Here is a 26,931-nt window from a genome sequence, read left to right as displayed (position 1 = left end):
CAGGTTATGATCCCAGGGTCCTGGGATTAAGCCCCACATCGGGCTCCCTTCTGGGTGGGGAGGCTATTTCTCCCTCTCCCTCTGCCCCTCTCCCTGCTCATGTGCTTTCTCGCTCGCTCTCAAATAAATAAATAAAATCTTTAAAAAAAAAATAGGTAATACATGAAGTGTTATTGTCAAATATATTACATTTCTATGTTAATAGGCCCAACAACACAATTTTATAGATAGTGTTTCATGCAATTTCTTTTTAAATCACAGAAGGGGACATAATAGAAGAGATAATTATACTTTCTTATTTACCAACATATTTACTTTTACCAGTATTCTTTTTCAGTGTCATTCAGATTGCCCTCTGGTGTCACTTCCTTTCAGCCTGAATAACTTCCTTTATTATTTCCTGTAAGTCAGGTATGCCAGCAATGAATTCTTTTAGGTTTTGTTATCTGGGAATGTCTTTATTTTTCCTTCATTTTGAAAGATCATTTTGTTGGATATAGGATTCTTAGATAACAGTTTCTTTTAACACTAAATAAATATATTATCCCAGTCTTTTAGCATCCGTCATGTCTAATGAGAAGTCATTTGTTAATTTTATTGGCATTCTCTTGTACATAATAAGTCGTTTTCCTTTTGCTGCTTTCAGTATTTTGGCTATTGTGAATCTGTGGGTCTTTCTGCTTTTATCTTTTTGGAGTTCATTAAGCTTCCTCTAATCAAAACTTAGATTAATGTTTTTTCATCAAATTTTGGAATTTTTCTTCAACAATTATTTCCTTAAAATTTTTTCTACCTCTTCCTCTTCTTTCCTTCTGGCAGTCCCATTACACAAGGTTCATGTGCTTACTGGTGTCCCACATTTCTCTGACACTGCTCATTTTTCATCATTCTTTTTTTCCCCCCTCTGTCTTTGGATTGCATAATCTCTTTTGATCTATATTTTGCTGATTCTTTCTTCTTCCAGCCCAAATCTACTACTGAGCCCCACTTAGTGAAGTTTTCGTATTATTTATTGCACATTTCAGTTCCAGCAATCAGCTACTGGTTGGTTGCAGGTCGTACTTAATATCTTCAAGCTAGTGATGTTTTCACCCTTTACTGTTCAGTCTGTGTTGTGTGGTTTGGAGACTGTTTTCATAGTTTAGAGTTTATGAGTTTGTCCTGTATTCAGCCATAGACCAGAGGCTCAGGTGTTCCCTTTCCTTTTGTACCTCCTCAGAAGGTACAACCTTGGAGGTCTACATAGTCTCTTAGAACATCGGGATGACTATGGGTTTAGTTGGTTTCTCTGATCTTTCTGTTAAGTTTTTGGCCGGCTGTACTTTCTTGCTGGCCTGCCTCTGTTGGTAACAGATTAAGTTGTTAGTCTCCACTTATTGCTAGCTGATGGCCCTGTTGTTTTTGACAGTGCCCTAGGGGCATAAATTACTCTGTAGTTTGATCCAGATAAAGTTGGGCACCTTGGCAGGGACAAAGTATTGCTGGTTTCTAGTGCCTCTGTGCTTTCCTGGGAAAAACCTCTGTGCTATGGAGCAGGAGCTGGGAGTTGATTGGGAGTGGGCTCTTCACTGGCTGCCCAACCCAGATCCTCCCATCAGAGCAGAAACTTAAAAGTGGGAGGAGGTGGGAACTGGTGCTTTGGTCACCACCACTGCCCAGTATACATTTTCCTTAGCATAAAGCTTGGTGAGATTGCATCTGTAGATATTCACCAGATGCCAAAAACAAAAACAAAAACCTGATATAGGAAACTGGGAGTAGTGGGAGCTACCACTCAGCTGCTGAACTCACTAGAACAGCTTTTCTGCAATACAGAGCTGTAAGGGAATGGAAAGCTGTAATTCACGATCTTTAGCTGTTCCCCCATTTATTAGCTGTTCGGCCTTGATCTTCCTTACAGAGTAGGAGCTGGAGGTGAGGGAAAGGCTGCCGCTTTCAGGCTGCTGAGCCCTCTGGAATAGTCTGTCCACACACAAAGCTATGGGGTGTTGAGCATAGTTCCTACTCGAACGTGATCCTTCCTTCTGTTCTTATAGAAGTCCATAGATTCAGTCAATCTCCAGAGACTTTGAATGATTGTTTTTGGTAATTTTGACTGGCTTAGAGGATGTCTGTCTGGGAGAGAGGTTTCACCTAACTCCTTACATCACCATTTCTGATATATGTACATAGTTAACAATTCAAACACTGCACAAAGAATTAAGTGAAGTTTTCCTCTCCTAAGTCTTCCTCTCCTGAAGATGTCATTAGGTCCGATTTGTAGAGGCAACAATTGCTACCATATATCTCAGTTCATAACTTAGAGAGAGATTATGGCCTATATATAAATACATAATTAATTTTTAAACTTGGATCATAAAGAACTTCAGCTGCTGCAAAATGCAGCTTCAGCTTTTGAGCATGTGACTTGCTAAGATCTTGTTACACCCAAAATGTGTATTAGCTTTCCAGATGCTTCTGTATGCATTTGTAGTCTTTATAGGTTAAGCAATCCTTTCTGGCTTGGGTTCTGTAGATCTCCTAATTTAGTTTATCATATACTTACTGGTAAAACTGGGTAGTATTCTCACATCTAACATTAAATTAAGATTATAAATATCAAGATGATCATACTGTCAACATTTTTAGTGATCTGCCTTTTGCTGTAGTAAACTGTGTACAGGGTCTGCTAGTACAGATATTATTTTAGAAGTCAGACAATAGGGCACCTGAGTGGCTCAGTCGTTAAGCATCTGCCTTCCGCTCAGGTCATGATCATGGGTTCCTGGGATTGAGCCCTGCATCGGGCTCTCTGCTAAGTGGGGAGCCTGCTCCCCCCCCACCTCTGCCTGCCTCTCTGCCTACTTGTGGTCTCTGTCTGTCAAATAAATAAATACAATCTTTAAAAAAATATTATAGAAGTCAGACAATAGAGTGAGAGCTGTTAAATATTTTTTAGGTGGTAAAAAACATTGCCTTGAAATGGAACAAATTTAAACATTGGGTTGGTTCTGAAGTCTTTAATTATGTTAATTGTGACATTTTTAGAACTAAAGGGCATTTTATATGTATGTGACACTTGTGGCTTTATTCCTCTGTTTCGGCTCTGAGGATTGTTATTATTACTGAAATCCCCTGTGAAATAGTTTTGTTTTCTGTTCGATTGCTATATAGAAAAGTATTGAATTATCTTCCCAAATGGAGAAGTTCAGCTGATACAACTTGTTTTGCTGCTTAACCTTGTCACTTACAGTTCTTGCTTTAGAAGATCAACCTATTTTCAAGACATAAAACTGATAATAGCATTTCATCCGGGGAAAGATAATAAATTAAAGATAGTGACAAGTCTACTGGAAAGCAATTAAAGGTGAATAGTCAGACTGTTGTTTAGAGGATAAAATTGCTGAGATTGTAGGAACTGTGTGATACGGGTTTTGATTTTCCCATACATGTCCTGAATTTACTGTGGGACTTCAGCCTGTTTTAATCTTAATTCATTAGGTTTTTTTGCGGGGGGGAATTCAGAGAAAAGAAACAAAAAAATGTTATCTGTTCTCTTGACTTTGAGAATAATGGAGGAAGAAAGACAGAGAGACGGTAGCAACGTGGAATGGACAGCCAGGGAAGCAATATGCTGTCTGCACTTTTAAAAATGTGAGCAGGTAGCCACTCTAAACAACAGGGATCCAATACTAATGAGCAGAATTGATTTTCAGAAAATATGAGCTGAGCTTAAAATTGTAATCTATGCTAAAAGTTGTTGCCATTATACTGACATTTTAATAAGAGATGGTAAGCCACCTGTGTAAATTATGCTTATAGGTGTCATAGCCAAATCGAATGGCTGGCTAGAGGCAGAGAAAGGAAGAACTGAGCCAAGGTAGGAAGCTTCTTTGAGGCTTTATAGCCCAGGAGTCCAAGGCAGCTGGTGTTCTACATTGCTATAGCAGGAAACACAATTCAGGGATCCCGGAGCTCCTGCCTGATAGGCTTGACTCCTGGTGTTGGGGGCCAGGACAGGGTGATGCTCAAGTCTTGTGTGATTTGACTTTTGGCATAATACCTTTTGGGCAGTGGTGATTCAGTGCTTGAAATTAAATGTCTTGGCTTAAAAATCAGTTTCCCTGTGTGGTTCAGGAGATGAGAATTGTATTCTCACCTTGGCAGGGCTGTTTGTATTACAGGCAGGGCCTGTAATTAATTATATTCTCTCTCCTTTTGTCTCTAGGTAACAACTGCTTCCTTCACTTGTTACCTAGGTAACAAAGGTGGAAGCTACTTAAAGCCTGAGATGAAAGACTTTTTATCTTCATGGGTGTTTTCTTTGATCAGATTGCTTTCCTCCTAATACCAGGAACTGCTGCTTTGCAGATTCACATCGTAGTCTATATATGCTGCTCTCTAGTATCAGGCATCATAGTGCCTATGCTAAATCGAGTTGTGATGGGTGTACTGAAGGAATAGGAATTGTGGTATGATGTGATAGAATGAAGAAGCACTAGGAAATTTTGGGGAAAAAAAAAAGTGGGACTTTGAAAGAAATTTAGCTTGGGTAAAGTACTATTTGGAGAACTTGGTTGATCAGAGAGTCTATCAATCCTGAGTAGGACTGGGTCAAAGTCAATAACAGATAAATCTCAAAAACATCAGATACATGAAGTACATTTATACAAAATTTAGAAACCCTTCTGTGGGGTTAGAAGTCAGGATATGGTTACCCTTGTGGAGGGGAACAGATAGTTATTAGGTATTTTGGTAGGTTGTTTTTGTTAACATTGAGGTGTACAGTTACAACCTGGTAGTCTTCTACTTCAATAAAAAGTTAAAAAAAGGAAAGAAGAACTTATAGTAGTTCAGTTCTGCTTATATGGTAGTCCTGTCTAATTGCCCTTAATTAGGAACTGAATAAATAGGGACTGGTTAAATTGTGTTATGTTTTTTTACCCCTAGGGATACAATATAGCTATTGTGAGAATGAATAATTCTACATGTACTGACATGAAGCCGTTATTAAGTAAAGGAAGTTTCAAAACATATAACCCATTTTTATAAAAAATAAACCATCATATACATACACTGGTGTATACATAGAAAATATCTTGAAGGCATCAGGGAAATACAAATCAAAACCACAATGAGATACCACCTCATACCAGTCAGAATGGCTAAAATTAACAAGTCAGGAAACAACAGATGTCAGCGAGGATGCAGAGAAAGGGGAACCCTCCTACACTGTTGGTGGGAATGCAAGCTGGTGCAGCCACTCTGGGAAACAGTATGGAGGTTCCTCAAAAAGTTGAAAATAGAGCTCCCCTACTACCCAGCAATTGCACTACTGGGTATTTACCCCAAAGATACAAATGTAGTGATCCAAAGGGGCACCTGCACCCCTATGTCTATGTTTATAGCAGCAATGTCCACAATAGCCAAACTATGGAAAGAACCTAGATGTCTATTGACAGATGAATGGATAAAGAGGATATGATACGCATGTCCATACACACACACAGTATGGAATATTACACAGCCTCAGAAAAATGAAATCTTGCCATTTGCAACAGTGTGGATGGAACTAGAGGGTATTGTGCTAAGCCAAATAAGTCAATCAGAGATATGTGGAATTTAAGAATAAGGCAGAGGATCATAGGGAAAGAGAGGGAAACAATGAAAAGATGAAACCAGAAAAGTTTGTTTGAAAACAAACTTTGTTTTGATCATAAGAATAACCCATCTTCACAATAAAAACATTATATAAAAGTTTAACATTCCCCACTTGGTCACATTACCCACAAACCAATCCTCAAGGCTAACCATTGTTAACTATTGAATGTGTGTCTAGGGGCTCAGTGGGTTAAGCCGCTGCCTTCGGTTCAGGTCATGATCTCAGGGTCCTGGGATCAAGCCCCACATCGGGCTCTCTGCTCAGCAGGGAGCCTGCTTCCTCTTCTCTCTCTGCCTGCCTCTCTGCCTACTTGTGATCTCTCTCTGTCAAATAAAGAAATAAAATCTTAAAAAAATTCTAAATACTATTTAAAGGCAAATGTACTGGGAGAATTATTGTTACTATTCTTGTTAAATCTCCAACATGGTTAAAAGAAATAAAGGAGTTGTGGGAGTAATTAGAGCCCCCCATCCCCCCAGAAGATTTAATATAGTTCCACCTTATTCCACTGTAGATGATGAGGCAGATTTCTAATGACCTTGAGTAAACAAAATGAATATAGGCATTTGATGTAAAGTATAACTAAATTGCCTCTCTGATTGTCATTTTAGTTGATCCAGAGTATCAGAAGGAAGCAGAACAAAGACATCGAGAATTGGCAGCTAAAGCTGGAGGATTTAATGACTTTGCAACTTTAGCTGTCATCTTTGAACAGTGCAAATCAAGGTACGTGGAATAGTTCTGTGTACTAGAAAGTTGTCAGTTTGAATTATCGCTCCAGTATATATTTACTTTGTGACTTTAGACAATAAAATTCAGTGGGGGAACTACTGACCTCAAGGTATTTTTGTGAACATTAGTGAGATTTATCTATGCCAGATGGCTGTTACTAAGTGGGCATTTATTATTTAGTATTAGTTCTCTTCTTTCTTCTCTCCCTAAACCTTTCCTGAAGATGACCTTATCAAATTTTAGTTCTGTAGAAGTAGCTTCGATGAAAAAATGACTTGATATATTGAAAGATCCCCCCGGGGCTCCAAGCACCCCGGAATGGACCCCTTCTCAGGAGGAGACCCCCGGACCCAAAAACCGAGCCGAGTCCACTGATCAGATGCAAACAGCACGAGGTTTATTGAGTTGACACAGGTACCTGCGGGCGATCAAGTCTTAGGAAGACTCGCGCGCCAGCCCTTTGTTCAGGGCCTTTTTATGGGGTTTGGGGAAGCGAAAGCATACGTACAGAAGCAGAAACATAGTTACAAGGTTCTTATTGGCTGGTTTGAATGTAAGGCATACTCGGTGTTTGTAGATTGGCTTTGAAGGACCCCGGCACTCGAAGAGAAAGGTGGGGAGGGGGAGTGAGGAGGGGGAGTGGGCCTTATTACTTAGCAGAGAAACATCCTGCCTACGTGACTAGGTCCACATACTTAGGCGACCCCCCTGGCCTACATGACTATGCACATAAGGTATCCTGTTTAAACAGGAGACCAGTATCACCCCCTAAAAGCCAAGCGGTTACAGAAAGGCAAGAGAGCGGTTAAACAATTAACTGGGGGAAGGGTCTAACAGGGGAAGGGCGAAGCCAAACGATTACAGAAAAGCCAAGAAGCAGTTAGTTAATCAATGGCTGGGGGGGGTGTCTATATGCGGAGTCTTTCAATATTTGTTAAAAAGAAGAAATTCATTTGTAAATTATTTTTTAATTCCCTCAGGGGCACCTACCTTAGTTTTTTCAAATTCCTTGAAGTGCTTTCTCTGTAATTGGACAGGTCTCATAAAAGAACTGACTGTTGCTTATTTGTTTCTAGTTTTGTAATAGAGAATGAGAGTATTAGACTGTCTTTTCTTTTTCTAAGGATTTTATTTATTTACTTGAGAGAGAGAGAGAGAGTGAGAGAGAAAGCATGAGAGGGGAGAGGGTCAGAGGGAGAAGCAGACTAACTGCTGAGCAGGGAGCCCGATGTGGGACCCCATCCCAGGACTCCAGGATCATGACCGAAGGCAGTCACCCAACCAACTGAGCCATCCAGGCGCCCTGTCTTTCTTTTTTTAAGTAAACTCTGTGCCCCAACATGGGGCTTAATCCCATAACCCTAAGATCAGTAGTAACATGCTTTACTGAGTGAGGCAGCCAGGCGCCCCTGTTAGACTGTCTTTCACTTATAGAAGTTATTTCAGGAAACCAATATTTTTGTTTTGCAGTGGAGCTCCAGCTTCATGGTGCCAAAAACACTGGATTCACTGGAGATGCTTATTTTCTGCATTTCGTGTTGAAGCTCAACTTCGAGAACTAATCAGGAAGCTTAAACAGGTAATTACTACAATGATACTTTTCTTGAGTAGCATTTTGGCAAGATTCTCTGAGTACGGTCTTCCAAACTATGGAAATTATAAGGTGTTCTGATCTGTGGTTTGTAGGAATAGGCCCCATTCCTAAATGTGTGTGAGTACCAAGCACTGTTACCTCTTTATCCTTTCGGGAGGTTTTTTTCCTGGTCTTTGGTAATTTCCTCACATTCATATGCTAACCAGTGCTCAGCTAAACACTTGTGGAGGCTCTTCTGCAAATCTTTGGAATTCTGTCTCTGTCAAATTCTCTTCTTTCCTGAACTCTTGGCATCGCAGTTCTTTCTCTTTATGTTTTGTAAATTCTTAAAATTTTTTAAAGATTTTTAAAAATTTATTTGACAGAGAGAGATCACAAGCAGGGGCAGCGGCAGAGGGAGAGGGAGAAGCAGACTCCCCACTGAGCAGGGTCCCGAATGTAGGGCTTGATCCCAGGATCCGGAGATCATGACCTGAGCAGAAGACAGACGCATAGCCAACTGAGCCTCCCAGTGCCCCAGCTCTGTCTCTTTAGCTCAGGGAGTGCTCCAGGTTCCACTTGGGTTTTTCCTTCCTTGAGCCTTCATCCAGAATCTCTTTCAAAGTTGACTGTCAGCTGGGGCAGTTGGGCTTACTTCATTTATTTCTGAGAGATCACTGCCCTTTATTGCTTGATAATTCAGTGTTTTGAAAATCATTACTTCATGTATTTTGTACATTTTTGGTTGTTTCAAGGAGAAGAGTTAAGTCTGATCTCTTTCTCTTCTTTAAGATTTTATTATTTATTTATTTATTGGAGAAGAGCGAGAGGGAACACGTGTGCAGTCGAGGGGAGGAGCAAAGGGAGAGGGACAAGCAGCCTCTGAGCCGAGTGTGGAGCCTGTCATGCAGCTTGATTCTACGACCCTTGATATCATGACCTGAGCTGAAATCATGAGTCAGATGCTTAAATGACTGAGCCACCCAGGCGCCCCAAATCTGATCCCTCTTACTTCATATTGGCCAGAAACAGAAATCTCTAGAAATGTGTAGTTTTCAAAATAAAAGATTATTTCACATTATTCTGTGATATTACCACTGTATATTTATTATTTCTATAGCAAAGTGATTTCCCAAGAGAGACCTTTGAAGGCCCAAAACATGAAGTACTACGAAGATGTCTTTGTGCAGGCTATTTCAAAAATGTAGCTCGAAGGTAAGCAATATGAGCTTGAGAAATGGATAAGAAATACTACTGTATTTGATTGACTACAATGTTGAACTATTTAATATTAAAGATTGATGATTTATTTAAGCTCTGTGATGATGATGACAGCGATTGCAGTGACTCCATAATGTCACTTGTGGAGGGGGAGCTGCAGTGGCTCAGAGTGGGATATTGGAGCTCAAGTTCAGTAAGAGGGAGTTTGTAGGACAGCTGTCTAACGGATATCAGCACCTTAGTTGAGTGACAAGAGCTTTCTTGCAGAGGGGTGACTCTGTGTGGAATATGAAAGACAAACATTTTGAGCATGGCATCTCTGAGCAAGAATAGCTTGGTGTGGAGTGTCAACGATTAAGCAGTATGGGGGAGGCACTCATGGGAGGTGTTTGGTGTTGAGTTTAGAGTCTGAGTGCAGTGAGGGAGGGCATCTTCTTAGGGAAAGGGATAACAATGGTGATGACGAGAGATTCATTATATACAAAGGAATTGATCACATAATTAAATAAATTTAGGAATGGTAAAGGGAGTATTAGAAATACTGAAAGGGAAAAAATGAGAGTGAGCCCTGTGGTGTTGGATTGGAATTTCAGGTCTCATTGTGAACTTACGGTTTTCAGTATAGTTAAATGGATGGATAGACAGATTTGGGAATGAAAATAAATGTTACTGTGTATATTTATAATGTGTATTTGTATGTGTGTAAATATTTGTATACAAATATACCCTAGCTCTGAGATGGACTAGGAGCAATAACACCATAATAGCAATGAATATACTTAGTTCCTGGATCTTGATTTGAAACAACCATCTGCTGCATAAAGGACTTAGAGCTGTTTGGAGAAATAGGGGTGGGAAAGTACAAGATGAGCCCAGAACATCATATTTTGCCAGCAAACAAGAAGTGATCGATGAGGTTTTAGGCCATATTGGAAGTACACTGGAGTTAGCTTGAATAGGCCCCAGCTGATCCAATATAGGACATTCTAAGCATCAAAATAAATAATGATAGTAATGGATTATGTAGCCCATTAAATAAAATGTGAAATCATGGGTCTATAGTCATATAAATTAATAAATGAGTAAATTAAAAGTTTAATGACAAATAGAATTAGTTGAGCACCTTTCCACAAAAGTCTTATTAATTACAAAGGGAAAGGGGAAAAGTAACTTTTCTTAGAGAAGCCTGGCAGATGCTACCCAAATGAAGCCATCAAAGTGAACACCATCAGTAATGAAACAAATTGAAATCATGTTCTTCCTGATAGGATATAATGAAAAATACAGCTTCACTTCTGTGATGTTCTTGCCAAAGATGCATAACCTAAATCTAATCATCCTGAAACAAACAAACTCAAATTGAGGGCCACACTCCAAAATTACTATTCAAAAAGCTGTGAAGATCATGAAGGTAGAAGACTGGGGGAGTATGCCAGATGAAGGAGACTAAGAGGACATGAAAAATAAAATTAATACCTGATTGTGAATTGAATTCTTTTGCTGTAAAGGATATTATTAGGACATTTGGATAAAACTTTATTGGGGTCTGAGGATTAGGTGTTAGTCATGTATCAGCGTTAATTCCCTGGTTGTATTATGTATTATGGTCATGTAGTAGAATATTCTTGATTATAGAAAATATACATTCAGATATTTGTGGATGATGGGGCATAAAGTTGGCAACTAACTCAAATGGTTCAAGTAAAAGTTTTTTTACTGTACAGTATATAAACAATTATAATGCAGTCTGATCTGAGTTATAATGGAAATGTTTATAAAGTATTATAGGAAATCATCTGTGGTGATGATTGAACTACTGCTAATATTTTGACAAGTTTTTGGAATAACATTTATATAAGGAAGCATAAAAAAGGATAGGAATTTTTAAAAAAAGATTTTATTTATTTATTTGAGAGAGAGAAGGAGCATGGGGGTGTGGTGTGGGAAGAGGTAAGGGGAGAGAGAGAGAAGCAGGCTCCTTGATGAGCAGGGAGCCCAACATGGGGCTCAATCCCAGGACCCTGGGATCATGACATGAGCTGAAGGCAGATGCTTAACCTACTGAGCCACCCAGGTGCCCCAGAAGAGGATAGGAATTTGAAGTTAAGAACATGAATTAGAGAAATGTTATATGCAATGTTCTAATTATCAGATTTTAGAAAAATGAAAATTAGTCCTTTAAAAAGAGTTGTAGCATACTCTAAAGAACACGGTATTTAAGTCAGAAGACCTATGTTTGGGTCTTGCTTCCACCATACATTAACTCCATGATCTTTAGAAGGCTAGTTGGTTTATTTGAATCTCAGTTTTGACTTCTTAATAAAAGTGACTTGCTCACAGAACTCACAGGTTGTTTTGAGACTTTATTATAAAATCATTTTGGAAACTTTAAAGCACAAATATAATATTACTGTTAATATTTCTATATTAACCAGAAATATTTGTACTTAACTGAAATGACTGTTTAGGTTGTATGTAATGAGAAGTTGTATCATTATTTAAGAGGAGTTGGTAGGAAAGTTATATTGACACTTGAAAAAGTTTAAACTTATGCTTATAACACTCTGTGGTGGAACATACTATAATTGTTTATTGTTAGATTTGGTGCTCTACTTATTTCATTGTTTTCTGTTCTTGTCTTTATCCTTTGGGGTTTTTTGTTGTTACTGTTGTTTAGATCCGTTGGGAGAACATTTTGCACCATGGATGGGCGTGGAAGCCCAGTTCACATTCATCCTTCCTCAGCAGTAAGTGCCTTATTATTATTAATGTGTCCTATTTTTAATAAAGGAAAGAAATTAGTAAAGATGTAGGACTAAGTCATGCATAAATGTCTTCTACTTTTCACTTCAAGGTTACATTTAGCATATATCTTTATTACATAAAGCTGTAAAGGTACTGGTTGGCCCATGCCCTCTGTTTGATTGAAGAATATAGGAATTAATTCAAAAGAGTTTGAGCTGTTAGTATGTGGCTGGTCAGATGTGGAATGAGACAAGTTACTGAGTTATCATCCTTAAATGAATTCTTTTGTATAGCTTCATGAACAAGAAACCAAACTCGAATGGATCATTTTTCATGAGGTATTAGTTACCACGAAAGTCTACGCAAGAATTGTGTGTCCAATCCGTTATGAATGGGTGAGAGACTTGTTACCCAAGTTACATGAATTTAATGCACATGATTTGAGCAGTGTGGCCCGACGTGAAGTGAGAGAAGATGCAAGAAGGAGATGGACAAATAAGGAAAACGTAAAGCATCTAAAGGGTGAGTCAGTCACTTCTTCTAAGTCCAATATAATAAGTCCAAGGATATAAGTCCAAGGAGCATAAACGTCCAAATTCTCATATAATTATAGAAATACTATTACAGAACATAGACTCTGGCTGTCTCTTTAGAAAGCAAAGAGTTGTCATGAGTCTCAGACTTTGTTACTTTGACTTCCTTCTTTCCTTCCAGTTAATCATGTTTTCCTTAACCCCTCTGTCCAACAACATTATTAACAACAGTATCTGTTGAGCTTTCACCATGTGCTAACAACCGGCATTAACCCGTTGAGTTTTCACAATAACCCTATGAGGTAAGTACATATCCCAACTTTATAGATGAGGAAATACTTAGCAGTTACAATAATTTGCTAAAAATCCTGTAGCTGATAATTCGAGAGTCTGGATTTTGAATCCAAGGAAACTGACTTGATGGCCTATACTCTTCTTTTTTTTCCTTAAGATTATTTATTTATTTGAGAGAGAGAATACAAGCAGCGGGAGTGGCAGAGGCAGAGGGAGAAGCAGGCTCCCTGCTCAGCAGGGAGCCCAATGCAGGACTCGATCCCAGGACCCCAGGATCATGACCTGAGCCATAGGCAGATGCTCACCGACTGAACCATCCAGGCACCCCTTGGTGGCTTATACTCTTAATCATAATACCATACTGCTTCTCAGTACTCCTTTGCTATTTTTATTTTGTTTATAAAATTTTGTGAACTGTGGGCGCCTGGGTGGCTCAGTCGTTAAGCATCTGCCTTTGGCTTAGGTCATGATCCCAGGCTCCTGGGATCAAGCCCAGCATTGAGGTCCCTGCTCAGTGGGAAGCCCTCTTCTCACTCTTCCACTCCCCCCGTTTGTCTCTCTCACTATCTCTCTTACTTTGTCAAATAAGTAAATAAAATCTTATAAAAAATTAATTTTTATGAACTATTAGTTCAGAACATCTTTTTTTTCCTAGGGGATTTTCTGTGAAATGTTAGGTCCCAGTTGGGAGGTATAAACAGTTATACTGAACTAGGACAGAAAGCTTAATTTTCAGCTCACAAATACAAAAAGCTTTTCAGTAAAGCTTTCTGGTCCTGATTTTAATTTTAATTAAAATTCTGGGCCTAATTTTAATAAAATCTTATTTATTTATTTATTTATTTATTTTATTTGGGTGGGGCACACGGTGGGAAGAGAGGAAGGGGCATAAGGAGAGAGAGAATCTCAAGCAGACTCCATGCTAATCTAGGGCTTGATCTCTTAACCCTGAGATCATGACCTGAGCCAAAATCAAGAGTCGGGCACTTAACCCATGAGCTTCCCAGGTGCCCCTACGATCTTATACTAAAGGTCAACTTAGGGTAGAAAGACCAATGCCTTTTATAAAATAGATCTGTTGAAATCAGTGGTTGTCAGGAACTTGGAGTGAGAGGAGATGTTGACTACAAAGAGACAGGAGGGACTTTGGGGGGTTGAGGGTTCTGTCTCTTGATTTTGGTCACAAACTGAGTATAATGTACTTGTGAAAATTTGTAGAACTGTACACTAGAAAGGGTACATTTTATTGTTGATAAATTATACATTAATTTTTTAAATGAAAAAAAGAAAATATATAAACTATGTAGCCACATACCAAAACATTAAGATATATAAAAGATAGGAAAATGTAAATATAAATATCTCCTGACACATTTTCATCAGCATTACCATTCCCCCCACAATATATATTGTCATGAAGACCTAACAATATACAATTGGCCAGAAAAAATGAGCGTCATGTCCTCTGCATTTAGTAACATTTATTCATGCCCTCAGCTGGAATTAGGTCTAATTCCAAGGACCCATGTTAATTCTCATTACTAATGCAAAAACTTGAGTCTAAGGCAGTGAGGCTCAGTTGGTTAAAGCATGGAACTCTTGATTTTGGCTCAGGTGATGATCTCAGGGTTGTAAGATCAAGCCCCAAGTTTGTAAGATCAAGGCCCACATTGACTCCACAATGAGCTTGGAGCCTGCTTGGGATTCTCTCTTCTTCTTCTGAAGCTGATTGGGAGCAAATTCTATTATCCTTTTTTAACATCACGAGAAATAGAGTGGTAAGAAATTTTGCCCAAGATCTGGAAGGGTCTTCAGAAATGTAATGTTTTGTTGCAGTATATAACTGTACTACATATTTGAATTAGGATCGATTATTCTAACATTCAGGCCTTCATACTTGCATTTCTTTCTCTCTTCCTTTTCTTCCCCTTCCCTCTCTTTCTTATTTTTTAACCATAGACTACTTCTTTCTTTTGAAAGGACAAACTTTAATTTCCCTTTTTTCCCCCGTGTAACATTGAAAAATCAGGACTTCTCCTTCTCTTAACATTACTTGTATTGAGTTTCACAATTAAAGTCTTACTGGATTAATTTGTAACATTTTCAGATGGAATCTCAAAAGAAGTCCTAAAGAAAATGCAAAGAAGAAATGATGATAAATCCATATCAGATGCACGTGCTCGTTTCCTTGAGCGAAAGCAGCAGAGGTCCCAGGATCACAGTGACACACGGAAGGAAACAGGCTAAGCAGTGAACCCTGCAATTCAGGAAGTAGGAAAAGCAGCCAGGAAATGTGCTTCTACTTTGCCATTTATGTCTGACAGCAGTACCAAGAGGAAGTGGTCAGCAGCTGTTATTAGCATACAAGCTAAAAGCAAATCAAAGTTCATCAGTACCAATAAATGGAATTTTCAAAGAAAAGATTGAGTTGCCATTGTCATAGGCAATGATATATGAAACCAATGAAAGACAATACATGTGATATTTTCCTCACTTCAATTTTGCTGGCCTTAACTGGTATCAAATGCTGTCATTGAGATATTTTCAAAGAACATTGAATTGTATTTAATCAGCGTGTATTCCATTTGCATTTGAAGCATTAAAAATTATTTTCCTTAAATCTCTTTAAGGCCTTCTTGTTGCTCTTAGAATAGTATTATTTCAGGTTATCAGGTATATGACCAATTCCTTCAGAAGGCTGAATATAAGAGGTTTTTACTCAGCAATACTTAGATGTCTAACTGTTTAATTGCTACAGAGCTTTATAGATATTTAGAGAAAAGATTTAATCAATTAGTAAATAAGAAAATTGCCTATGGCAAGTTTCTTTGTTGAATTAATATTAATCCTTAAATTGATTTTTCTGGGATTATACAAATTCCTTTTTATATAAAAATATATTGTTTAAAACAGTAGCTATAGCCATTAACCAAAGGACAGATGATATATATGTTTTTGTTTTTTTTTAGCTGTCCCTACATACTTGTATCAGCACCACTATGTAGGTGTGACAGTGTTTCAAACAGCCCCTCCACCTGGCCTGCTCTCTTGCCTCCAGCTGCTTGGGTAGGACCCTTTAAACATCTGTTCCACTGATATTGAGATAGGAGTTTTTCAAAGCAGCCAACACTATATGATCAGTGTTTCAGATTGGAACCTTGAGGCTATTTAGTATCACACTCAGGCCACACTCAGCACTTGCCCACTCTGTTGTTTACTGCCTTGTATTCTAGTTATTTGTGTATTTGTCTGTCTCCCCCCACTAGATTATACGCTCCTTGTGGGCAGGGACTATGTCTTTCTTATCTTTGTATCTTTCATGGCACCTAGCACAGTGCTTTGCACATAGTAGCCACTCAATGTTTGTTAAATAAAGCTATTAGTGTCATTAAAATTCAAAAGGTAGTATAATGTGTGTTTTTAGATATTGTTTGTAAAAATTTAGAATCTAAAATTTTCATAGGTAACTAATTCTTTTACAGTTATTTCCTTTGGTGTCTAAACAGTTTCCTTTTCAGTATTAGAAACTTGAGCCTTTACTGAAAATCACTTAAGGACCCAAATCTGTGTGTTCTTAAAGTAAGGTGAGTGATGATGGTTCCTCTAACATTCCCAGCATTGTTGCTTTGTCCGTTGTAATCTTCAGTGCTCTCGACACTATTTCAGCACATTCATTTTACCAAGTTCTCTTCTCAAGTCTGTGTATCAGTATATTTCCTTAGATGTGGAAGGGGTGTATGTGGATTCTTAGAATAAATGCTATTTCATTTCAGTAAATATTAACCATACATTCCATATCTATAGTCTATAATCACATTGCATCAGTTGTTCCAGTAATGTCCTTTCATTTATAGCGTTTTCCCCCAGTTCAGGATCCAGTCAAGAATCATGTACTGTATTTAATCTCTTTTAGTCTGGAAAATGTCCTTAGTGTTTCTTGGTGTTTCCTGGTCTTTCACATTTAACATTTTTGACAGGCTAAATAATAATATTTTTTATATTTATTATTATTATTATTATTATTATTAAGATTTTATTTATTTATTTGACAGAGAGAAATCACAAGTAGGCAGAGAGGCAGGCAGAGAGAGAGAGAGGGAAGCAGGCTCCCCGCTGAGCAGAAAGCCCGATGCGGGACTCGATCCCAGGACTCTGAGATCATGACCTGAGCCAAAGGCAGCGGCTTAACCCACTGAGCCACCCTTATTATTATTATTATTTTTAGAGAGGGGGAGGGAGACAGAATCTTAAGCACCGCAGAGCTTGATCTCAAGATCCTGAGATCATGATCTGAGCCAAAATCAAAAGTCAGATACTCGACTGAGCCACCCAGGTGCCCCCAAGCTAAGTTATTTTATAGAATGTCTTCAGTTTGGATTTCTCTAATGTTTCTTCACGGTTGGAACACATGATGGGAGTTCCATGACTGGAAAACTGTGTAAGTAATACCAATGTCTTTCCTAAGGCATCAAATCTGGAGATACATAGTATAGTTACTCTTATTATTAAGAAGTAATTTTGGGGACACCTGGGTGGCTGAGTGGGTTAAAGCCTCTGCTTTTGGCTCAGGTTATGATCTCAGGGTCCTAGGATTGAGCCCCGCATCGGGCTCCCTGCTTAGCAGGGAGCCTGCTTACCCCTCTCTCTCTGCCTTGCTCTGCCTACTTGGGATCTCTCTCTCCATCAAATAAATAAATAAATAAAATTTTTTAAAGTAATTTTGGGGAGAGATATGTTGAGATTATGTTAAATAGCCTATTCCTCATAAATTGCCACCCTCTGGATTTATCATCAAACGATGATTCTTGCCAAATCAGTTTTTTTTTTTTTTAAGATTTGTTTATTCATTTGAGACAGAGAGATACAGAAAGAGCACAACCAGGGGTGGAGGCAGAAACAGACTCCCCACTGAGCACGGAGCTCAGTGGGGCTCAATCCTAGGACCTGGAGATTATGACTTGAGCTGAAGGCAGACACAACCATTTGAGCCACCCAGGTACCCTTTGCCTAATCAGTTTATTCTTATGGTGGCAAAATGGTGATTTTTCTTTCCCTAATTCTTTCCTATATTTATTTGTTGGCATTATAAGAAAGAGTTTTCTTTGAAGAACAATTTCCAGGAAACAGATGTATGCTAGGAGTAGCATAGATCAAGACAGAGCATTAGAAAGCCCAGTTTGAGAAGGGTGGCAAACAATCCAGTTTATTTGGTGCATAGAGTACATGTAGGACAGTAATAGGTTAAAAATGTTGGTTGAGAACATACTATACAAGGCTTTGAAAGCCAAACTATGGAATTTGGACTTATTTTGTACTATAGGAATGTATTAAAGGAGAATGACATTGTTAAAGCTTTATGGTAATTGTGACAATAGTTCCTATGAAAAATAATTGATTTCCACTGAGAGAGGCTGTCCACAGGATGAGGGGAATACTAGATCTAATTAAGAAGGTAGAAGGAGGGTTCCGGAGGACGGGAATACAAATGGCGGCCTCCTGGTCCCCGGGGAGCCCGGGGCCCCACTCCTCAGTGTGCCCTCAGAGAATAGCGCCCAGTAATTCCCGTCTGCCTGACCTCCGGCCACGCTCCGAGCTCACCGAGCCTGCGACCGGTTCAAGGAAGAAGTGGTCAACACCCTCCAGAGCCACAGAGTTTGGTGTGGAAATAGAAGCCCAGAGAGACTAAGTGTAAGAGGTCACATTGTTACACAGGAGCTTGAATGTGAAGAGAACAGAAAATAAATCTCAAGAAATTTAGACATTGTGTGAAACTGTAATGGAGTGAGGTCGGGGAGGCAATCATCTGGAAGAATCCTGGATCGGGTGTTTCAGAGTTCTTACCAATGGCAAAACAAGTCAAAACGAAGGTTGAAAGAGTCTCAAAAGCATCTTGTATCTGCTAGAAGCAAACTGTGAGTCACATTATTTTTTTGATCCTCTGCAAGAGTACAAAATGGGAAATAATTTTAGATTCTAATAAGGTTTCTTTCCTGTTACTTAGAGTTTTGACTTTATAATTAAAATTCTCAACTTTCTCATTTGTCACATAAAAAAAAAAAAAAGAAGGTAGAAGGAGACTCGGAGGAATGGTAGTGGTAATGGACAAATTTTTTCTTTAAAGAATAGGGATTCACCTTCAAATTACTAAATGAAACAAAACAAAAACAAATGAAGACAAATGTTATCATAGAAAATTATGGTCAAGGGACATGTTTTCTCACACGTTTCCTCACAAAAGAGGAAACGTGAATGGTAAGACAAGGGTACTGTATCTTACTAGTAATTAGGAAAATCCACTTTATTTTTTTTTAAGATTTTATTTATCTATTTGACAGAGTGAGAGATCACAAGTAGGCAGAGAGGCAGGCAGAGAGAGCGGGAAGCAGGCTCTCCGCTGAGCAGAGAGCCCGACTCGGAGCTCGATCCCAGGACCCTGAGATCATGACCTGAGTCGAAGGCAGAGGCTTTAACCCACTGAGCCACCCAAGTGCCCCAGGAAATCCAGTTTAAAACTGAGTGCCATTCTTTTTCATCAGATTGGCAATAGCCAATACGCCTGAAAAGTGTTGGCATAGAATGAATTGCTCTTATATTACAGAACATTTTGGCAATAACTAGAAAAGTTGAAGATATGCATAATCTGTGACCCAGCAAGCCCACCTTTAGATTAATACCCTAGGAACTCCTTGGGATTATATAAAATACTCTGTTCCTCATAAGGTTTGACTCACATAGGTTTAGCATAATTTGATGATTGATGTTAAGCACATAAAAAGTTAAATATGGCATTCATTAAAATGTTATACTCCATTTCTTTTTTTTTTTTTTAAAGATTTTATTTATTTATTTGAGAGAGAGAGAGTGTGAGAGAGAGCATGAGCGAGGAGAAGGTCAGAGAGCGAAGCAGACTCCCCATGGAGCTGGGAGCCTGATGTGGGACTCGATCCCGGGACTCCAGGATCACGCCCTGAGCCGAAGGCAGTCGTCCAATCAACTGCGTCACCCGGGCGTCCCATTATACTCCATTTCTAATAGCAAATAAATTGAGAACAGTATGTATGTATCAATGGGGAAATGATTGAATAATTGTGATATTTTCTTATGGTCAAATTCTATATACACCAGTGAAAGTGATTTTTGAGACTCCTGATGCCTACTCAAACTGCTTTGCAGAACAGATGAACCAGTTCGCATTCCCAACAGCAATGTTGTAAAGTGCCTGTCTTAGTATAGCCTGTAGTCCCTCAAAAGTTTTTTTCTAATTATAGACCAAAAAGGTACCTCATCATTATGTTAATTTACATATTTAGATATTCAGGTATTTTTCCTTATGTTCAAACTGTCTACAAGAAATAACTGATTTATATTTGACATGGCCAGATAGTAAATATTTTAGGCTTTCAGGCCATACAGTCAGTCTTGAAATTACTCTGCTGTTGTAGTATAAAAAGCAGTCATAGGTAGTACATAAAAAAATGGGTACAGCTGTGTTCCAATAAAACTTTATTTATGGACAATGAAATTTAAATTTCATGTAATTTTCCTATCAGGAAAACATTCTTTTGACTTCACTTCTTTACCACTTGCGCTTTAATCCAGGAAAGTGACTTTTCATATACCCATTCTAATTCAGATTATTTCATTTGTAAGAAAAGATCTTTATTTCATAAAAATATCTGAGATTTTTCTGGCTTTTATTTTTCTTTATAGTAGATAGGATTGAGCATAATGTTAGGCATCAATAAATTTAAACTATAATCTCTATTCTCCCCAGAATGTTCTTTCTTTTTCTTTTTTTTAAAAGATTTTATTTATTTATTTGACAGAGAGAGATCACAAGTAGGCAGAGAGGCAGGCAGAGAGAGAGAGGGGAAGGGAAGCAGGCTCCCTTCTGAGGAGAGAGCCCAATGCGGGGCTCGATCCCAGGACTCTGGGATCATGACCTGAGCCGAAGGCAGAGGCTTTAACCAACTGAGCCACCCAGGCACCCCTCTCCCCAGAATTTTCAAAGCAATCTATATATATTACTTGTTAGCTGTTCCTTTAACCTTAAAATATGAATAATACAAAATTCTCTTGTGAAACTATTAAAGATTTTCAACTCTTTTTTTTTTTTAAAGATTTATTTATTTTAGAGAGAGTATGAGTGGCCGGAGGGACAGAGAGAGAGAATCTTCAAGCAGACTCCCCACTGAGTGAGGAGCGTAATGCAAGGCTTGATCTCATGACCCTTGAGATCACCACTTGAGCCAAAACCAAGAGTCAGATGCTTAACTGACTGAGCCACCCAGGTGCCTTTTTCTTTCCTTCTTTCTTTCTTTTTTTTTTTAAGTATGTTGGGGCGCCTGGGTGGCTCAGTGGGTTAAGCCGCTGCCTTCGGCTCAGGTCATGATCTCAGGGCCCTGGGATCGAGTCCTGCATCGTGCTCTCTGCTCATTGGGGAGCCTGCTTCTCTCTCTCTCTCTGCCTGCTTCTCTGTCTATTTGTGATCTCTGTCTGTCAAATAAATAAATAAAATCTTAAAAAATATTTAAAAAAAAAGTATGTTGTCCAGATAAAATCTACATGTTTCTTTAACTAATAGTACTTGGTGCTTAGCTAATACATAGGAAATGAGATGGGTTAATCCCAAATACAGCATAGCACCCAGTTTGGTGCCTTTTGTGTATGATAGATATTTATGAATAATTGTTATGCTAGCTCCAGGTATGATTATTGACAACATAAGTGGTCCCAGGCTTTGAATTAAATAGGAAGTACAGTCAATAAATGTTATACTAGCTTAAGAAGTAGGGTAAATAAATTTTAAGCTTAGTTTTTAAGGCAGAGTAGGACTTGGACTAGATTAAAAAGGAGACAATTTGTGTGATTGGGAGAGGGACCATAGTTAAGCATGGAAAGATTACTGTCACCTTGAGAGGGGCTTTTTTGAAATATTTTTCAGTTTCCAGTATGTAATTTGGGCTAACACCAAGTGGGTCAAATGAGTGCCACTCATTCTTACAGAAAAATGTGGAAGTTGGCCTGGACTTGGGTTATCCTTTTAAAACATGTAGTACTTAGAGACTGCTATTGTGTGCCTGTCTGCTACTCTACTTAGTTACCTTTCAAGAGATGGAATTTTTAAACCCTCCTCAGTAATGGGTTATAATCTCATCTCTAAATCTGATTTGATGGTTTAGATAGCCCAAAAATGTAGAGATGGTAAAAGGTTGTCTTTATCAGGTTACTTTTTATTTTCACCCTAAAGAGAACTTTTCATGCCTCTTGGTGCTAACAGGGCTGGCTCCGAAAAGAAAAAGAAATTTAAATCAATAAATGAGGTAGGCTTATATGAGTTCTACATATTTTTCTTTACTGGAATGTTATGGAATGAATAGTTGTGTAGTTGTATACTGTACAGCATTATAAACCCACAGTTATTTGGAATAAAAGCAACCAGGAAAAGGAAATAACCAGGTTTTTGGATCATTTTACATAATCCACTTTTATCAGTCATGACATGTTAAGGTAAGTCATTTCTTAAAAAGTGATTTGTGGGGGTGCCTGAGGGACTCAGTTGTTAAGCACCTGCCTTCAGCTCAGGTCATGACCCCAGGGTCCTGGGATCGAGCCCCACATCAGGTTCCTTGCTCAGCGAGAAGCCTGCTACTCCCTCCTCACCCACTGCCCCTGCTTGTATTCCCTCTCTGGCTATGCCACTCTTTGTTTAAAAAAAAAAAGAATCTTTTTAATTGGAAGATTTTAACATTGAGTATTTAATTTTTCGTTGTATGTACTGAAAGGTATTTGTCGACCAAGTAAATTAGATTATGCTTCCTTAAAACTTTATTATTGAGCTAATCAAAACTTTGTTTACCATATCTCAGTTTTTAACCATTTTATTCTGAGAGTTTACTACTATAAGGAGGCTGCATATGTGCATTATTACTAGTAGAACTATCCCTGGAGTGTGACAGAATTTTAAATTGCTGAGAAAACATGTTTGTGGGTCATGCCTTGCTTTGGAGATGGTAATAATCCTAGGAGATGAATAGAGACAGTTCTACATATTTAGAAAGGAAGAAAAAAAAATAGCCTATAACAATCATTCCAACATCCTGATCCGCATCGTCCCTTTATTGTACAGAACTCAAGCTTCTTGTGACTTTAAATTTTGGATATGAAAGGGATATAGCGACATGGCATCTGACTCCCTATTGATCAGGAGGGTTATAACTCTTCTGGGTTTTTCTGTCCATAATGCTCTCTGTATCACTATATTGGAACCAACTTTTCTGAGATGACTTCTTAAGGTAATGTTATGAGCCACTTCATTTCTCCACTGGAATCCGATTTAAACTTTAGACAACATGGGAGGGGCCTATTTAATATGACTAGATTCCATACTGTATTCCCACAGGGCTGGTCTTAGGGATTCGCTTGGAACATGCTCAGTCCTGACACGGAATAAAGATTCATTACACCTGGGTGGCGCAGTTGGTTGGACGACTGCCTTCGGCTCAGGGCGTGATCCTGGAGTCCCGGGATCGAGTCCCACATCAGGCTCCCAGCTCCATGGGGAGTCTGCTTTGCTCTCTGACCTTCTCCTCGCTCATGCTCTCTCTCACTGTCTCTCTCAAATAAATAATAAAAAATAAAATCTTTAAAAAAAAAAAAAAAGATTCATTACAGATCTTATTTGCTATCCATGATACATTTTAAAACTTGTCTGTATAACTTAGATTTAGGATAAGCCTGAGTAAGTGAATGATAATAATTGTAAATTCAGGTCCATCTCCTACTAAAAAGGCCATGAAAAAATTTATTCTGGCTTTGTGAATGTTTCTTTTCAAGTGAGCTTTACCCACAATCAGTGCCTTGTACAGGGCCAAAATAAAGTGGGCACTGTAAGATGACCTGATACATGAGTCGGTGCATTTGATATGCTGCTCTTTACTGTGGGATTCATAGCTGTGGCCCTAGGGGGCTGAAATGTTTCAAAGCTGCTGTTTATTTTTTTTTTAAAGATTTTCTTTCTTTATTTGACAGAGCACAAGCAGGCAGAGAGGCAGGCAGAGAGGGGGTAAAGCAGGCTCCCTGCTGAGCAGAGACCCCCCCCACCCCCAATGTGGAGCTCCATCCCAGGACCCTGAGATCATGACCTAAGCCGAAGGCAGAGGCTTAACCCACTGAGCCACCCAAGAGCCCCTAAAGCTGCTGTTTAAATGGCAAAACCACTTATCTTATTGGGTAATGCTAAAGTATATCCCTCTTGGTTTCATTAACATCTGAATTTTTAAGTGGTGAGTATGATGGGTTAAGCTTAAAATTCTGCTTTAAAATTGATCTCTTAATGTTTGAGAAATGCCTTCATTTTGTGGGTTTTGCAATGTTGTTAGCTCCTGCTGTTTTTAAAAGGTCAAGTTAAAAGGCAGGGGCCTTAATTTGGGGGCTGCCTGAAGATAAACAACTATAGAGAAATCCAATGAATGTTCTTCTGAGATGTCATTCTCACTGGATGTTTCATATTAAACATTATATTATTATATTTTACATTATATATACATAGTATTTCCTGGCATAAAATATAAAATTACGGGTACAATAAAGGTTTTTTGTATAGGTTTTGAGAAACCGACATTCCTCAAAATAGCATATGAGCAATGCAGTTTTGCTAATGGTGCTTGCTGTGACTCAGAGTGAGGAACTACTATTGAATATTTGGATAAAAATAACTTCAAATTGGAAGAATTTGACTTTTATTAATATGGCTACTTAATAAAATACTTTTATGAAACTAAAAGCCAGGACGATAATACATTAATAGCAATAGATACAGGGGCAACTGTGTGGCTCAGTCAGTTAAGTACCTGCCTTTAGCTAAGGTCATGATCCTGGGGGACCTGGGATAGAGCCCCAAGCTGGCTTCTCTTCTCTTCTCAGCGGGGAGCCTGCTTCTTCCTCTCCCTCTGCTGCTCTCCATGCTTGTGCTCCCTTGTGTGCGCTCTCTCTGCCAAATAAATAAATAAAATCTTAAAAAATTGCAGATGTATTGAAAGGCTTTGTCATAGTTAGGGAAAAAACCCAAAAACCTAGCGTTTGTTTTCTGATTTATACAGTTATCTATCTTCTCTAACCTAAGGTAGCACCTGAAAACAAAGCCATTTGATTACTGCTCAGGTAACTGCGAACAGTGACTCAGCCTTCAGGACCTCTAAACCAAGGATAACCTTTTTTGCCTTTATACTATTAGCAAGAACAGCTTACTACCATGAAAAGCTCTATTACCTCAGCCCAAATTATTGATCTTTAAAATGCACAGGTTTGGGTTTTAATGTTTATCCTCTGGATCATTTTTCCTCTTGAAAAATTCTGGATTTACTGACTTGAAGGATAGTGTTCAAAATGAACTAGTAAATTGTAATCTATTTTTCTTCTAAATGACTTCTGAAAACAATGCATTTATTACATTCTGTGTGTGATGACACAGCAGTCATTAACAGAACCTCAGTGCACTTTTGGTTAGATATCCTACATATTCAAATATCCAAGCTAAAAATCAATTGCTTTGGAATTGTACTTAAAATTATAGGTCTGTAAGAAAATGAACGACAGTTATTAGCAAATTAAAGAAAATATTGGTGGTCCATTCATGATATAGCTCTTGTATTCCAGATTCTGAAATTAGACATGAAACCTGATGAAGCTACTGCTTTTACTATAATAAAACAATAACTCCTTTACATTTTTAATTTAGAATTTGTCCACTTCCAAAAAGGATTGAAAGCAGATACTATTTAACTGGAATTAGAAAAGTTATTCCAAATGTTGCAGAATACAGAACATCTTCAAGCATCTGGCCTAATAAAACAACACACAATTTTGCCTACCATAAATATTCACTCTTATCCTTTGCATAACAACCTTCTGTCTCCTCTCTTACCTTCCAAAGATTCTTCTCTCATCCTAAGTATGTGAGATACATTTTGGGAAAAACATTAAAAGCAATTTAAATGATTAAGCAAACTTCTCTAAGCAAAACTGCTTAACACACAAAATTACTGTATACCTAATAGGGTTTTATGTTTAACGGAAAAGGGCACTGAAACATTCTGTACTTGTTTTTCAAGATCTTTCTGGAAAACTAGGCACATCTCTATATTATAAAGATGAAAGGAACTAAATTCTTAAACCTTTAATGCTTATACCTTAGCAATAAAGTACCGGGAAGGTTACTAATCGATAATATTGTAGTTATCATAATGCTATTGGAAAACAAGGTGCTCCAGGCTTGAAGCGCTTACATTCCCAAATACTGCTACCTAACTGTCAATGTTAAGGTGGTCCCACTGAAATACACCTCTAATAGTTAAATCTCTTTTTCCAAGAATGTTTATTAGCCACACCTTAGAAGAACTTAAGGGTTTCAAACCTCCCCCTTAAACTCATTATCGAAATCTTTAAGACGCCTTTTTTTGATATGGCTAAAAAAAATCCTCCTGCCACAATCCTGGTCCAATTCTATAGCACATGCACGATACTCAAAGTCTCTAACTCTGTACTAAGCTAGACCCGTATCACATACATGTCCTCCAAAATGTCCGCAGAAATAAGAAGCTATCTCAAGGCCAGCTGAGACACCTCATAAATGGCCTTCACTGTCCTTTGAGCCAGTTATTTAGGTAATATGCAAAATAAATTGCTAGTTCTAGTTAGAATCCAAGCGTCAGCTTCTCCAAGCGTCAGAAGGGTGTGCATAAGGGCCGGGAGGATCTTAAACCCCATTTCATTCCCTCTCCCAGAGACGTAAGAAACCACCCACGCTATTAAAGTACGCGGGGGAGGAGTACTGCAGCCGGCTGCCAAGAAAGCGCTCTGCAAGGAGGCCGTTTCCCTGAGTCACGGAGAGGGCGGGAGGCTGGGCCCATCTGCCCACGCCACGTCCTTTTCGTAAGGGACTCAGTTTAAACAGGCAGGACCCAAAGGAAAAGAGAATAACACCGCTATTCCTCAAGGCAGCTCAGCAGCCACCCTATTCCCAGGAGACTCTGCATTTCCCTAGAACTCGCTCTGCATTCCGGCAGCGATCAGCCGACCCTTCCCGACCAGCATCACGTGCACCCGGAAGTACGTGGGTGGGACCAAAGAGCCCACGGAAGTGACGTAGGTCACTGCTAGTCGCATGATGTGGCAAAATGCAAAAAAAAGGA

The 26,931-nt window shown here is 38.7% G+C and overlaps 1 protein-coding gene across 2 annotated transcripts in view; it reads left to right on the top strand.

The window, feature by feature from the left end:
• The window catches only part of DHX40 (DEAH-box helicase 40), a 47,029-nt gene extending 30,889 nt beyond the window's left edge, over positions 1–16,140 (top strand). For both annotated transcript variants that reach the window (XM_044248553.1, XM_044248552.1), the window contains 6 exons: positions 6,253–6,367; positions 7,844–7,952; positions 9,067–9,161; positions 11,845–11,914; positions 12,206–12,434; positions 14,847–16,140. In XM_044248553.1, the coding sequence (XP_044104488.1) occupies positions 6,253–6,367; positions 7,844–7,952; positions 9,067–9,161; positions 11,845–11,914; positions 12,206–12,434; positions 14,847–14,986 (758 nt within the window). In that variant the 3' untranslated portion in view covers positions 14,987–16,140. The remainder of the gene's footprint in view (positions 1–6,252; positions 6,368–7,843; positions 7,953–9,066; positions 9,162–11,844; positions 11,915–12,205; positions 12,435–14,846) is intronic.
• Positions 16,141–26,931: the final 10,791 nt, after the last annotated feature.

This window comes from Neovison vison, chromosome 5 (genome assembly GCF_020171115.1).
Source record: "Neovison vison isolate M4711 chromosome 5, ASM_NN_V1, whole genome shotgun sequence".
In the NCBI taxonomy this organism is placed as follows: Eukaryota; Metazoa; Chordata; class Mammalia; order Carnivora; family Mustelidae; genus Neogale; species Neogale vison.
The sequence above is the reverse complement of the archived record's forward strand: the minus strand, read 5'-3'. Positions and strand labels throughout refer to the sequence as shown.